Genomic DNA, 16,668 nt, shown 5'->3' on the forward strand with positions numbered 1-16,668 from the left:
ATATGATCCAAAAAATGCAAATACAAAATCCACCAGAAGAGAATAAAATTCAAATAAAGGTAAAAATCACATCATTAATCTCAGATCATGTTACTTCACACACCATTGTTAGAACAGCTACAGATTATTATTGACTTAACTGTAATAATAGTAATAATGGTAATTGCCACAGTTACGTGCACCAATAGCTTATTTAACTTACTATATGTTAGGCACAGTAATTAGTAATTTACATTAATATTTCATTTACTTTTCACAATAACCAAGTTGAGATATTAATATTATTGACATTTTATAGATGAGGAAAGGGGAGGCCTACAGAGATTAAATGACTTGCTCAAGGTCACAGGGTTTGATAATGGAGGGGGTTTGACTCCATGTCTATCCTCTTAACTACAAAGTCAGAATCCAGCTCCCCAGAATGCCTGTTGCCTTGCATGGCCTTAGATGAGTCCTTTAAATTCTCTAAAGCTCATTTCCTTTAGCTGTAAAATGGGAATAACATTAATACATGCTAGAATTACTGAGAATTAATTAGGATGGTTTAAGAGAAAGTACTGAGCAAATCACGGAGCAATACACTGTTGCTTGTCATGTTACAGATAAAAACAACGTTGCAAATGGAAAAAAAAAAAAAAAAAAAACCCTGCAAATTGGCTCTTGGTCAAAATTTTCCAAGAAGAAATAGTTTACTTAGGTAAACATTAATGATTGTTTTATTTTGTGATATGACTGGAGCAGGAATCTCACCCAAATCTCACTTTCAATTGTAATCCCCAGTGTTGGAGGTGGGGCCTGGTGGGAGTTAACTGGATCATGGGAGCACTTTCTCATGATTTAACACCATCTCCCTTGGTGCTGTTGTTGCAACAGTGAGTTCTCATGATATCTGGTTGTTTAAAAGTGTACGGCACCTCCCTCTTCTCTTCTTCCTGCTCCAGCCATAAGAAATACTGGCTTCCCCTTTGCCTTCTGCCACAATTATACACTTCCTGAGGCCTTCATAAAGGCCAAGGAGATGCCTCCAAGCTTCTGGTACAGCCTGCAGAACTGTGAGCAAATTAAGCATCTTTTCTTTAGAAACTACCCAGTCTTAGGTATGTCTTTACAGTCATGTGAGAACAGACTAATGCACCTTGCTTAGGTAAGACACAGAAATTATTACATAAAGGCAAATAGGAATCAATATCTTTATTATACAGAGAGAGAGAAAGAGATAAGCAACAATAGACTAAGCTGGAAGTGAACAGTGAAACTAGGAATGCAACTTTGGAGATGTGTACCATGAAAACTGTCATACCACTGGATTTGGGATATCTAAGAGCTCTTCAAAACTAAGGCTTTTTAAAGTTATCTGGAGTCATTATCAAGTCTTAATTTACTGTGATTCATATACATATATGTATTGATTTCTGGCAATATTTAGCTCTTTAGGCATAGAAAGGGAAAATAATATTCAAAAGTGTCATCATCATTTTAGATGTTATTACTGGGATTATTTTTCTACAGGGCTTTGTGTTTTAAAAATTATGTTGTAAGTATCATGTCAATCAAAATCCTAAAACAAGTATTATTGCAAGTTTGAGATCAGGAAACTCGAATTCAACAAGGTTAATAATAAATCTGTATATCTATATATGCTGTATATGTGCATGCATGTGTGCATGTGTTGTACATGATGAGCACATAGGTGTCGATCATTCTGGTTAAATATTAGAAAGCAAAAAAGTAGCCCATCCTCTTCTTTGGAATTAGAGAAACCAATGAAGTACTGTATCAAAAATTAGGGGGAGAAAGATGAGAAGTAATAAATGGTAAAGAAAGTACAAAACGTCTCTAACACATAGATAGACCAATAACTACTTCTATTAAGAACATGAACTTGGTGTTTTACCTAGATTAGAACAAGATGCAGAATTTAGCAGACAGTGATGAGGTGAATTACCCTTGTGCCCTCCTCCCACAGCACTGGCTCAGACAACCACGAACAATGCCCCATCACCTCTTTGCTGGATTTCCTTTTCATTCCATCCCCATTTCCATCTCTGTGGTGGTTCAGTCAGGCTGGTGGAAAAAATTTTAGTTTTAATAGCCACAAACCCTCTTGGAAGGTCTGAGGGTTTGCATAACTTCAGTAATAAATCTGTCTGAAGGCAACCTTGTCCCCTTACCTTTAGTTAAGTAAACTAGAGTAGAAACAAAGGAATGTGGAGAGTTTACCTAACTAGCTTGTTTACTCATGTGGTCCTAAGACTAACCTTTGATCTAACGTGGGTGCTTAATTGCCTTCTACTTGGGAAGTCCACAATGTCAATTACACTCTGGTGGTGTTGACTCAAGCCTTTGTCAATTAATCTTTACTGAATAAATGCAAGTCTTGCTGACTGATTGAGATCACAGTCAAAACTGTTTACAGCAATTTGCGTGGAGTCTGTAAGCGGCCCAGATGCTCAGCTGGACTGGCAAAGCAGAATATCTGTGTGTCAGTGTACTTTATTCATCCATCATTGGGTCAGGGTCTGTAGGATAGACCCCCACACATTTCTGGGGAGCTATTCTGTATCTAGCTATTAGGCTGCTGAAGACACCAAGGTCTTGGGATGATGTTCAGATGACCAACACCTGGAATGGCTGCATGTTCTCTAAGGCTAACACATATTCCTGGGCTTTGTCAGTGACTTGGAGTGTCACTACTACTCATAGGACAATGACTATTTGTTTAACCTATATAATCAGATAACAACTCTAAGCCTCAGCTTTCTTGTCTGTAAAATAAACTAACTAGCTAATTTCTAAAGTGTTAAGACCTTGCCACTATAGGAATTCTACATCCAAGAGATGTCTTGTTTTCTATTTCCTGAGGCACGTGAATTTTTTGTATCTAGTAGCTTTGCACCTTTCTTAATGTCTGATCATTAATTATTTAGACAAAGTACATATAGCCAAAAGAAAAGAAATAGAGAAAAAGGCCACATATTTTCAGTAATTCCTATAGTCACTTTCAAGACTCTCACATCACTAAATGAGGAATAAAGGAGACTTTGAACTGCATAAACCCACAAATATAATAAGTTGCATTATCAAAAGTGTTTTCTTGATGATGTAAGAAGAACATTGCGAGAGAGTGTAGAATCTGCAAGGTCCTACCTACCTCCTGGCCGTTCATGCTCTCCATCAGTGTGTAAAAGCATGGCAATGGGCATCCCTACATTCTTGGATCTTCCAGCCACAACCACATTTTTTCCAAACGTCTGAATTCCTTAAAATACAGAGTTAGGTTTAAATACAGAATTGATAACAAGAAGTAAATTAAACATTTGTACAGTCAACTGAAACATTCTTTTAAATATTTCTAATTGAATCTGAATTATTATGTGACTTATCTATAATATGAGCACATTCATTATTTATAAATAATTCATTTTATGCTTCTTTGATTTGGCACTTCTCTGATTATGTCCTCATTAAAAAACACAGACATTCTTAAGTTGACGTTAAGTTACTATTAAACACTGAGATTCACATTAAGAGTTAGAAGAGTAGAGTCTTAACCTATGTTAACCGCTAATTATAAAATAAGCAAAGTACAACAATGTCAAACATAATTGGCAATCAAATTTTGAGCAACACTGGAACAAAACAGGCATTTTTCACAAAGCTCATGCATTTTACTCCATAGGAAAGAAGCATTAAACTTACAGACTTAGAAAGATTTAAAAAATAAAGCCTGTAGAACCTTCTACTTCTTTTCCACTAAGTTTCTTCAGAAGTAAAGCAAAGAAGTTAGAACTAAGGATTTTCCAATACTAACACTGTAAGAGTATGATTCTAGGATCAGTTTTCTCTTGGAAGTTTTTCTTTCTCAGAAAACAGATTAGAAAGGAGAAAATGCTGCCAAAAATAGAAGTAACAATGATGGAGGTAGGAAAATCATTAACATATAAGGCAATTTGGGTTAATTAACATAGAGGTAAACATCTGTATACACTGTAAGAGCATTACCTGATCCAGTACAGTACAAGAGTAAATGTTTAAAATGAAAACCCAAGTCAATAGAAATGATAACTATGTGATCAGCACATATTTTTAAAGGTACAGAAAAATATATTTTAGAAAAGTTTTCATCATAATGCATGAAGTTTATATTTTAAAGGTAGATATATACCACCACTATGTGGAAAATTCACTTCCTATAAGTTGCAACTGCAGTTATATATAGCCTGGCTAATGTTCTTCATTTTATTTTGGATTTTTTTTCTGTTTGATTGTTTTGTTTTTGAGACAGAGTCTTGCTCTGTCACCCAGGCTGGAGTGCAGTGGTGTGATCTCGGCTCACTGCAAGCTCCACCTCCCAGGTTCATGCCATTCTCCTTCCTCAGCCTCCTGAGTAGCTGGGACTACAGGTGCCCACCACCATGCCCAGCTAATTTTTTGTATTTTCAGTAGAGATGGGGTTTCACCCTGTTAGCCAGGATTGGATTATGTTTTGACTTCTATAATTTTATATCTCTCTATAGACTGATGTTTTATGGCTTATGATTTTCTGCCACTCTACAGGACTGAGGTGGTCCCATCAAGTCTCAGTGCACAAATGCTCAGCTCAGCACCTAGCATCCATGTCCTGCAGACCACAAGTTACCAACCTGTTCTTTTTATTATTTCCCAAACAGCACTGGCAGTGGCAGGTATGAGAGAATGCTGATCAAGGCACAATCTTCCAATATTGATAATATGAAATCCATCTACATCTTTTTCTGGGGCAATTCCATTGCATATCGTTCGCTCATCAACGTGGTCTGAAAAATGAATAAAATTTGTCTAATTTTAAAATCGTTATTTATTTGGTAGTCTGAAAAATGAAATCTGAGAATCTAAAGCCACATCACTTATAATTTAGTTCCAAGAAAGGTGTAAAGTCACTATTATTATTACTATTTGCCACTAAAATAGTAAGCCAAAGTGCTCTTGACTGATACCTGTAATGAACTGCAGCTGGAGTATATGCTATTCCAGAGTCAAAGTGGCTGGACCAGTGAAAGAAAAAAAATTGTGAATTAAAAAATACCAATAAGATCTGGTAATAGCCAGGTGTCATGTCTTTGTTTCAGTAAGTCTGTATATTTACAGGGTTTGAATCCACATTTCTCTGACACAAAACAGTTATACTAATAACCTTCTATTAAATACTTTGACCTCTGGAGATTAAAAGGGGTTTGTTAGTGTTAAGAATAGTCATAACATCACGAGTTCATAGCTTCCTCTTAAATGACTTAACAAAAAAGTTAATATAAAACATATGCATACACACACATCTTTTCTCTAAAGCATTGTCACAGTAAAACAAAAAATATTACTACGATTTGCTATATGGAAGAAAAATAACACAACCTGAGTAATAAACTCATCAAATGAAATATGGGATGCCAGTCATCTCATTTTTTAAAAGCAAGTATAGAAATATAAAACAGCCTCCTATTACTCTATGCAGAGTAGTTTAACTTACCACTAACCTAACAATTAAGCCATGTGCCTAATATATTAAAAGTATATTTTCTATGTAAAAGTTTCTTTGGCCATTATATAATGCGATTTAGACATAATTCCTTAAAACATTATAAAAGTCCAAGTTCAAACTTTTCAGAGAGCTATGCCTTGGGCTTTATATATTTTGTATTCTAAAAGTGTGCTACTGCTACTTTACTATAAGTCAAGTCAATTAACCATAATTAATTAATTAATTAATTTTAAAGGACAAAAGTCCTTTAAATATATAAAAGTATTCATTTGAATCTTATTCAAATAGAAACTGAGTCTTTGGAAAGTCTCTTCATTCAATAGTTTTTCACTTGTAATAACTGCATTCAGTCTATAATGTTTTAGCAGGGCCTCCATCTATTTTCTCTATAGCTACAAGATCATCATATAGATTCTAGTCAAACTTTTAAAAGAATACATATTTAACTTATTACATAAGGGCAAAAATAGTGGTTCTTTTATAAAAAAATCTAGGTGATGATGATGATAAGTCATTTTTAAATCACCTATCATTCATGCAGAATCTTCATGACATGGATATTTTTTACAATGAAATGAAAAGTTGTATATATGAAAAGAAAAACAACCATATTTGAAGTATCTATTTTCAGCTAGGACTCAAATTAGTTTATTTCTAAGTTCAAAACTGGCAAATATATGCATGGGCTGTGCTACTGATTGAAAAGAACTCAACAAGGACTCTTTGTAGATTTTAAGAACCATTCTCCAAATAATAAGCCTGAATTACACTGAATTTTGCCATCTACCATTGTTTGCGCTCCCATTCAGGGAAATAACATTAAAGCTATAACAAATATTTCATTTCACACACCAGCTGAAATACTTGAGAAGAAGTGTAAGCATCTGAAAATCCGGAAGCCAGAATTAGAGACTAGTGGTACAGATCTGTCCTCTTGTATATGCCAACTTCAACCCAGATCATAATTCAGATCACCATTTTGGTTTGTCTTAAGTATTTAAGTATTAGTAGTTTAAAAGACAGATGAGTGGACATACAAAAGGTACAGTGGATTCATAAAACCTGAATCTAAAAGGAAAAGAGCTTCATATGAGTAGATGAAAAAAGTGAAGATCATAAAAGTCAAGAAAACCAATTCATTTATCATTTTTATGTAACTCTGTTATCTCAGCAGTATATTAAATCTAACATATATCTTTTTCCAGGAGAGATCTACCTATTATTATATAGTATACAGTATATAGCAATAATCTGAACTACTCTAACATTTAAAAAGTGCTTTACAATGATTATATTAGTTTTATATCAATTTCCTTTTAATCTTCATAGTTACTGGGGATGAAAGTAAAAAAGATATGATCATGCCCATTTTAAAGACAAGCTCAAGCAGTTACAGTCAATCTCACATTACTACTAAGAATCCAGAATTTAAATCCATATCCTTTTAAGATCAGTTTTTCCTTTTGTATTATAGAGAAGTCATAATAAATATTAATCATTTTAAATACCATTCAAAAATTTAAATCACAGAGGCATCCCTCCCAACTCCTAATAAGACATTTGATAGCTCTAAAATATCCCAAGAAATGTATTGTTTCTCCTAGGGCTCCAAATATAACACTGTTCCTAGATGAATACTTGTCTAAACACATACAAAAAAGCATCAAACATTTTACATTTAGGATTACAGGTAATCCTACTTCCTTTTGTTATATGAGTAAGAGAAATAAATACATTTCCTGTTTGTGACTGACTGTTACTAAAAGTCTCCCAAAATCTCACCCTTGGGGCACATGACTTGAACAGAAAAAACAATCGCGAGACTCAATAGCATAATTTTCTCACAACAGTTATACAACATGTTTGATTCACTGTTGGGGTCCGTGCCGGGGGTGGTGGAGAATGAAAGAACACACAAAAGACAAAGACACACAGAGAACATGGCGGCCGCACTCAGAGCCTCCGCCTCACTTTATTTATACCCCATAAACCCCACGTCAGCAGAAAGAATGCAATGCAAAACAAACTTTCTTTCCCACATGTAACCTTCTACTCAGTTCCTTGTTTCTATGCTCTTCCTTATCTGCCCGCCTTCTTGGCGCCTACGGGAGTTCATTAAAAGTTCAATTGGAGATACTGTCCTTGAGCCCTATCTATTCTCAGCATACTGTTTTCAAAGGCCCCTGCAATTCACAGGATACAATGGTAAACGACACACCACTTAACATCTTACCCAAATGAATGATAAAACTGGTTTTATTCACTTTGTGTTTTTCCCCCTTCTATTTAAAGTTATGAAAAGTCATTAAATCATGATAGGAAAAACAGAACTCATCAAATCAAAATATGAACCACTGCAATAAAACAGCTTAGATATAATACCTTCAGGGACTTCACTGTAGATTTACTATGCTGCATGAATATACATTTTGTATGGGTATTTATTTATTTATTTATTTATTTTATTTATTTATTTTTTTTGAGACAGAGTCTCACTCTGTCGTCCAGACTGGAGTATAGTGGTGTGATCTCAGGTCACTGCAACCTCTGCCTCCTGGGTTCAGTAGATTCTTCTGCCTCAGCCTCCCAAGCAGCTGGGACTATAGGCACGTGCCACCATGCCTGGCTAATTTTTGTATTTTTAGTAGAGACGGGGTTTTACCATATTGGCCAGGCTGGTCTCAAACTCCTGACCTTGTGATCCACCCACCTCGGCCTCCCAAAGTGCTGGGATTACAGGCATGAGCCACCGCACCTGGCCACTGAATACATATTTTCGTGATTTATTTATAATATGCTTAATTGCCTTTGGACAATGAACAGAAAAAAAAGGAACAAACAAATTACTGGCTTATTTTCCACCTATAGATTTTTACATTACTGTTTAAAAATACCACCTTCCACTTCCCCCACATCTGTTGGATAAGTGCAAGCTCATCAGTATAGTAAATATTGTGTCCTTTAGCTTATTCTTCCTATAGTCTCTTCTCTGTGTTCCATACCTTTACCAACCATCATCATCACATGCTCTGCACTCTAGTCACACCAAACCATGTCCTTTTCCCAAGCCCTTACCATTAACTTCTGCACTGTTATTGCTCATGATGATTTTTTTCACTAGTAATTCTCTCCTCTCAGTTTTTTTCATATCCTATTCATTCTTCAATGCATTGATCAATTGCTCCCTTTTGAAATGATCACAAATAGAAATAATATTTTTTTCCTCTGTTTTCCCATGGAATGGCTATAAAAAATACTTAGCACACTAGTTCAGTTAATGATATTAGTTGTTTAATTATCTCTATCATTTATGAATGTGAGCCTTTTAGGACACAGTCTGTCTTAAACTGATTCACTTATAACTACTCCATCTCAGTAGACGGTGTGAAAAAAAAATATCTTGGGCCCCCAAAATCACTAAGCTAAAGGGAAAATTCAAGCTGGGAACTGCTCAGGGCAAATCTGCCTCCCATTCTATTCAAAGTCATCCCTCTGCTCACTGACATAGATGCATGTTCTGATTGCTTCTTTTGGAAAGGCTTATCAGAAACTCAAAAGAATACAACCATTTGTCTCTCACCTACCTGTGACCTGGAAGACTCCTCCCCCACTTCAAGTTGTCCCCGCCTTTCTGGATGGAGCCAATGTACTTCTTACATATGTTGATTGATGTCTCATGTCTCCCTAAAATGTATAAACCCAAGGTGTGGCCCAACTACCTTGGGCACATGTTGTCAGGACTCTGAGTCTGTGTTATGGATGCCTGTCTTCAACCTTGGCAAAATAAACTGAGACTTGTCTCAAATTTTCAGGGTTCACAATGGGAAACCCATCCTTCTATGCTACTTGCCAAGAAAACCTGGAGTCATCTTAAATATCCCTCTTTCTCTTACACCTAACAACCAAACCATTGGAAAATCTGTTGGCTTTCTTCATAATAATATATCTAGCACTTTATCAGTCTCACCATGTTCATGATACTACTCTACTTTGAGTGAACATTATTCTTCCTGTCAATTCTTGAAACAGCTTCCTAATTAGTTTCCTTCTTCTATATGTGCAACCATACAATTTATTCACAAAACAGCAATAGAGTTATACCTTTGAAATGCATATTTGATCACACTGCTTTTCTCAAAACCCTGTAATGTTATTACCTTAACAATTGCAAACAAGGCTCTACATGATTTTTACTACACCAAAACTATAACTATGTGTCTAATTCCATCACTGGTTACTCTCCTCTTCTCTCAGTCTGTGAGCATCAAGCTGTTAGTATACATCAAGCTGATGCTCCTTGAAAATATGAGGCATTTTGCCACCTTAGCTATAGCTTTCTATTTGCCTGGAAGGCTTTTCTAAAAAAGAACTGTCACATGGGCTAAATCCCTCCCTTCTTTCAAATGTTTTCTTAAATACCACATTCTCACTGTTAAAAGAAACACTTCAGCCAAATTAAATTTAAAGAGGTTTAATTGAGCAATGAACAATTAATGAATTGGGCAGTCCCCAGAATCACAGCAGATTCAGAGAGACTCCAGCATAGCCACGTGGTAGAAGAAGATTTATATACAAAAAAGGGACATGATACACAGAAATCAGAAGTGAGGTACAGAAACAACTGGATTGGTTACAGCTCAGTGTTTGCCTTATTTGAACATGGTTCGTGCAGCTGGCTACATTTGATTGACTAAAACTCAGCGACTGGCACAGGTGTGGGCCACGATTGGTTTACACCTCCACTTGGTATAGTTCACAATATACAGAAAAACCTTTAGGCTGAACTTAAATATGTAAGGAGGCAGCTTTAGGCTAAACTTATCATCAGTGAGGACAATTCTGACCACACTATTTAAAACTATAGGTTCAGTTTCTAGTGATTATGAAGTAGCTTATGTTGGACTAAACTTCTTACAGAAAACAACTGCAAACTTCAGTAAAATCATTTTTGAAAAAAATACAAAAACAACTATCTGAAAAAAAAGGAAAGTCACTAAAAACAAACAGATGTAGAGGAAAGTAGATAGCTGAAAGAAAAAAAAATCACTGAAAGAGTTCTCCACTTTAAAAACTTTTCTAGCCACAGGACAGCTAGAATTTGGACAGAAATATTCAGTCCTACTTGCTTAAGAAATCAAAAGATGAAGTTTGGGGCTAATATCATAGTTGAAAATTGAAGCAGTATATCCAGGAAACGAGAAAGCCACAGAGAGGAGACCCATGCATTGTATACAAATTCTGTATCTCTGAATGACCCCTGAACAAACACACAGGAAACAAATCCCAAGGAGCTCATCTACGGATAAGAGAACTTACCAGAGATTCTACCTGTGGTTCACCAGAGGAGAAACAAATCTTTAAGTCCTGAATCTGATACAGGCATTTACAAAAAACTTTACAGTTAACATCCTACTTAATACTGAAATACTGAACCTTTTCCCTCAAGATCTGAATAAGGTCCACTCCCACAATTTCTAGTTAATGCTTTGTTGGAGGGCCTAGTGGGTGCAACAAGATAATGAAAAAATAAAGAGGCATAGAGATCAGAATAGAAAAAGTAAAACTCTCTGATCACAGATGGCATAGTTGTTTATGCAGAGCGTGCTTAAAAATTTATAAAACAATTAATAGAACTAATAAAGTGAATTAAGCAATATTACAAAGTCAATATAAGAAAACAATTGATTTCCTGATACAAGCAGTAACTCTCAGAAAAATGAAATATTCTAAATACTCTTTACAGTAGCTGACAAATCATAAAATGCTTAGGAGTAAATTTTTAAAAATTTGAGAATAAGAACTACAAAAGATTGCTGACAAATGACATAAATAAATAAAAGGCATACCATGTTCATAGATTGGAAGAATCAATAATGGTAAGATGTCAATTCCCAAACTGATTTACAGAGTCATTGCAATCATCTCAATCATAATCCCATATGGTTTTTTGTTAGATTCTTAAATGTATATGAAGATTTAAAGGACTTAGAATATCCAAAGCAATCTTGAAAACAGAGTTAGAAGATTTACTACACCTGACTTCAAGACTTGCTACAAAGCTACAGTAATCTAGACAGTGTGATACTGGCATAAGAACAGACAAATAGAGCAATGGAGTAAGAAAAGAGAGCCCAGCTTTAGAGACACGCTTATAAAATGTGAATGCTACAAAAATGCCATAGTAATTCAATGTGAAAGGAAAGTGTTTTCAACAAATAGTACTTAAACAGCTAGGCAGCTATATTGTAGGGGTTGGGAGGCAAAACTTACTATGATGACTATTTCATGCTACACAGAAAAATTAACTAGAAATCAATTAGAAATCTAAACATAAAAGTTAAAATTATATAGTTTCTAGGTGAAAATTTAGAAGAATATCATTGTGTGCTGGGTGTAAGCAAAGATTTCTTAAAAATAACACAAAACACATAAAGTATAAAATAAAAATATTACCAATTAAACTTAAGAAAAATTAAAATCTTATACTCATCAAAAGGCACCATTAAGAAAATGTACAGGTAAGCCAAAGACTGCGAGAAAAGACTCGCAAAACACCTATCAGTTAAGGAACTTGTAACCAGATATATATATATAAAAAAAAAACCACTCAAAGTTAAATCATTAAAAGATAAATAACATTTTTAGAAAAGCTAAATACTTAAACAGCCACTTTACAAAGTAAGATATTCAAATGGAATATGTATGTGATAAAAAAAAATCAGAACAGGCCGGGCGCGGTGGCTCAAGCCTGTAATCCCAGCACTTTGGGAGGCTGAGACGGGCGGATCATGAGGTCAGGAGATCGAGACCATCCTGGCTAACACAGTGAAACCCCGTCTCTACTAAAAATACAAAAACTTAGCCGGGCGAGGTGGCAGGCGCCTGTAGTCCCAGCTACTCGGGAGGCTGAGGCAGGAGAATGGCGTAAACCTGGGAGGCGGAGCTTGCAGTGAGCTGAGATCTGGCCACTGCACTCCAGCCTGGGTGACAGAGGGAGACTCCGTCTCAAAAAAAAGAAAAAAAAAAAAAATCAGAACAGTGGTTACCTGAGTGTGAGGATGAAAGACAGAGATAGCAACTGACTGGGAAGGGGCATGAGGAAACTCAGTTGATAAAAATGTTCTATAATATGATAGGGATTTAGATTACAAGAGAGTCTGCATTTTTCAAAACTTATGGAATAGTACATATAAGACGCATACCTTTCAATTCATGTAAATTTCACATAACATAAATAATGAACCTTAATTATGTATACACTAAAGTTTTAGGGGTACATTAAGTGTTCTTACCTTTAACTGCTTCAAAAATAAAATGGATAGGTGAATGAATAAATGGACAGGTACGTGACAAAACAAATATAGCATAATGTGACAAAACAAATATAGCATAACAACTACAGAATCTAGTTTGAAGGCATGAGTGTTCATTGTACCAGTCTTTCAGTTTTTCTGTAAGTTTGAATTTTTTATAACAACATGTTGGGAGGGGGTCAGATAAAAATACAACCTCTCCTCCAACATCCTGATCCCTCCTACCATGCTATACTTCTTTTTTCCGATAGCATATCAACATCTAGTAAATATATTTGTTTATTTATTATATTTATTTTTTATTACCGCCTCCTCTGCTACTCACAAGGACAGAAATTCCTGTCTTTTTTTTTTTTTTTTTCACTGATCCGCAGTACAAATAATACTGCCTGGACCATAGAGGCACTCAATAAATACTTATTGAATACATGGCTACTATTAACTCTAATTTATAGATGAAGAAACTGAGACAAAATTAGTGGGCAGCTGGACACAGTTAGAAAAACAGGCTGCCATAAGGAAAACATGTCTGATCCTTCTATATCCTCTAACATTCTCCTTTTAAAAATATAAAGGTGTCAGGCATGGAGGCTCATGCCTGTAATCCCAGCAGTTTGGGAGGCCGAGGCTGGTGAATCATGTGGTCAGGAGTTCGAGACCAGCCTGGCCAACATGGTGAAACCCTAAAAATACAAAACCTTAAAAATACAAAAAAATGACCTGGGCGTGGTGGCAGATGCCTGTAATCCCAGCTATTCGGGAGGCTGAGGCAGGAGAATCGCTTGAACCCGGGAGGCAAAGATTGCAGTGAGCTAAGATCAAGCCAATGCACTCCAGCCCGGGCAACAATGTGAGACTCCATCTCAAAATAAATAAATAAATAAATAAATAAATAAATAAAAATATAAATATAAAGAAAAACCAAAGGTGGCTTACATTTAAAATCATAGTTTTTTTTATATTGTTGCATCTACCTTATTGGCTATCTGGTACTATTACATCCTCCAACATAAATTTAAGGTGAAAGATTCATGTTTCTTATTTTTCATTTACTTCTTCCTTTCTGGACATGAAAAAAAAAATACAGGTAAAGCTTTATGCTAATAGATCAAAGTCCACATCCCTAGTGTGTATACAATGCCCTTGAAAATTCACTCATTTATTTACTCAACAAATATTTACTGAATGTCTACCATATTACCAGTAGGGGTTTAGAATATATAAGTGAGGGCCAGGTGCAGTGGCTCATGTCTGTAATCCCAACACTTCAGGAGGCTGAGGTTGGAGGATCACCTGGGGTTAGAAGTTCGAGACCAGCCTGGCCAACATGGTGAAGCCCCATCTCTACTAAAAATACTAAAATTAAGATGGGCATGGTGGCCGTCACCTGTAATCCCAGCTACTCGGGAAGCTGAGTCAGGAGAATCACTTGAACCCGGGAGCCGAGATCACACCACTGCACTCCAGCCTGGGCAATAGAGCGAGACTCTGTCTCAAAAAAACAGAAAACAAAAATGAATATATAAGTGAGGCAAAGAGACAAAATTCTTGCCTCTGGAATTTATATTTTAATGGAATAAAGGTCTGCCTACTCAAACTACCTACAGTTTCTCATGGTTTATTTTCTAGGAGTAAATGAGAGATACTTTTGGAAACTGTGCTCACTATTCTCAAGTCAATAAATATTTAAGCTACACCCTCTAGGATCTACATCAAGATTTCAAGACAGCAAATACTTATCAGATGCCTACCGCTTTCCCAATATTATTTAAGAGTTGTTTCATCATCAAGGGACAAGGGGACAGAAAAGGAATGGGAACAGACTCTAACCTTGCTGAGCTACTCCACCCTGAAATCTGAGAACATAGTGAAGTTTGGAGGTGGACCAGAAGGTGTTCTCTAGGCCGGAAAAAGGTGGGTCTGGCTCTCCACCCTGCTGAGCCTCTCCTATAGCCATGAAAACTACCCCAGGATGTCCCCAGGCAGGCTTAGTTCATAGGATGTAAAAAAAAAAAAAAAAAAAAAAAAAAAAATTAATGAAGTTGGAACCTACACATCATGCAAAGGTTGCTAACCTTTACCCTATATAATTCTCTTAAGTGACCTGAAGAGTATATGGAGACCTTAAAATTATCTTGTTCTTGTAAGCAATGTTAAGGACAGCTTGATTTATTGAGCCCTTGGTAACTTCTGTCAAATATACAGTACTGTCCTTGAAATAGTGTATATTCTATACAGGAAAACACTGAGATTAGTGAACATGCCAATTCTAATAAGCGTCTTTTAAACACACAAGGAGAAAGAAAAGATGTTGTTTTGAGAACCGTGTTTGCAAACTTTTCAAGGACAGTGATTTAGTCTCAAACTGCTTTCTGACTATTTGGTCAGTACCCTGACTAAAAGGTACCTTTCCCCCCAGTACCTACTACAGAGTTAAATAAATTCTAGGTAAATATTCATTGACCTGGTAAATGAATGATGAGGGTCAGAAAACTATCATATAACTAGATATTTTAAAATACTTTCTACAGAGAAATATCCATCTTCCATAGGGCCTTTTTATTTGGATAAATGCTTTGTCATCATTTCAAGCTGAACACACTCAAAAACAGATGAGGATATAATGGTAAAGAAAAAACAAAATATGAAAAATAAAAAAGTAACTATTGTTGTTCAAAAAATTCATGATTTTGAAGACATTGTGAAAAGTAAATCATCTCAAGTTAGATGATATAATAGAGACAGGGTTTCACCGTGTTACATGGGCTTATTTGAGAATTCTTTTTTTTTTTTTTTTTTTTTTTTTTTTTTTTTTTTGAGACGGAGTCTCACGCTGTGGCCCAGGCTGGAGTGCAGTGGCGCGATCTCGGCTCACTGCAAGCTCCGCCTCCTGGGTTCACGCCATTCTCCTGCCTCAGCCTCCTGAGTAGCTGGGACTACAGGCGCCCGCCACCGCGCCCGGCTAATTTTTTTTTGTATTTTTAGTAGAGACGGGGTTTCACTGTGGTCTCGATCTCCTGACCTTGTGATCCGCCCGCCTCGGCCTCCCAAAGTGCTGGGATTACAGGCTTGAGCCACCGCGCCCGGCCTTATTTGAGAATTCTTAATAATCACTTCTGATTTTTTGTCTTAATAAATATGTAGATAGTTTATTTCAGAACTTTCACTTTAAGTTTTATGAAAAGAATTATTATGTTTGCGTATATATATTTTTAAAAATAACTACCAATTTGGGCTAACCTCAAGTAATTTTTTTCTGTAATGTCAAATTCATCTCATTAATAATAACTATGCTGGAACACAAGTTCATTTTAACAAAACGAACAAAATGTTGATAATAACTGTTCAAAAAGATGTAATTCTATAGAGTTGAGTGACTAAAAATCTCTGGGCATGGTTTCCACATGAATATGAATGACAGAGAGAGACAGAAGTGGCTACGGACACCAACCAGTCTCACTGTTATGTAAATTATATCTCAGTGATTTACTCACCTTCCAGTGTAAACCATTAATCTTTAAAAAAAAAAAAAAAAAAAAAAAAAAAAAAAAAAAGGGAAGAGAAACACTGATTGCTCAATGCTGCCATCATGTGGTTAACATACTTTACATGCAAGAGAGTGTTCCACTTTTCTTCCCCTTGCTCATAAATTCTTTGATATAAACCTCCCTCTGAGAAAGTTTTTTTTTTTAAGTTGGATAAATAATATTGTGAGGATGTCTTTGTTTCTATGTGACTACACAAATAATGTCAAAAAGAATTTGAAACAAAATATCGGGTATTTTTTCTTTGAATGAACTTCAAATGCAGAAATTGGATTAATCGTAATTCATGGGCTTA

The 16,668-nt window shown here is 35.7% G+C and overlaps 1 protein-coding gene across 15 annotated transcripts in view; it reads right to left on the bottom strand.

Moving 5' to 3' along the window:
• Window positions 1-16,668, bottom strand: part of MTHFD2L (methylenetetrahydrofolate dehydrogenase (NADP+ dependent) 2 like) — a 186,423-nt gene that overhangs the window by 96,609 nt on the left and 73,146 nt on the right. For 14 of the 15 annotated variants that reach the window (XR_001490778.4, XR_010586853.1, XR_012434867.1 and 11 more), the window contains 2 exons: window positions 4,644-4,796; window positions 3,152-3,259 (listed from right to left, as the gene is read on the bottom strand). Coding sequence is in view for 11 of the 15 variants with exons in the window: in XM_065545094.1 (XP_065401166.1) it covers window positions 3,152-3,259; window positions 4,644-4,796 (261 nt within the window). In the remaining 4 variants the exon portion in view is untranslated. Of the gene's footprint in view, window positions 1-1,968; window positions 2,065-3,151; window positions 3,260-4,643; window positions 4,797-16,668 lie in introns of those variants that run through there. The other variant, XM_074039879.1, reaches the window with a different exon arrangement.

This window comes from Macaca fascicularis, chromosome 5, assembly GCF_037993035.2.
Source record: "Macaca fascicularis isolate 582-1 chromosome 5, T2T-MFA8v1.1".
NCBI lineage: Eukaryota > Metazoa > Chordata > Mammalia > Primates > Cercopithecidae > Macaca > Macaca fascicularis.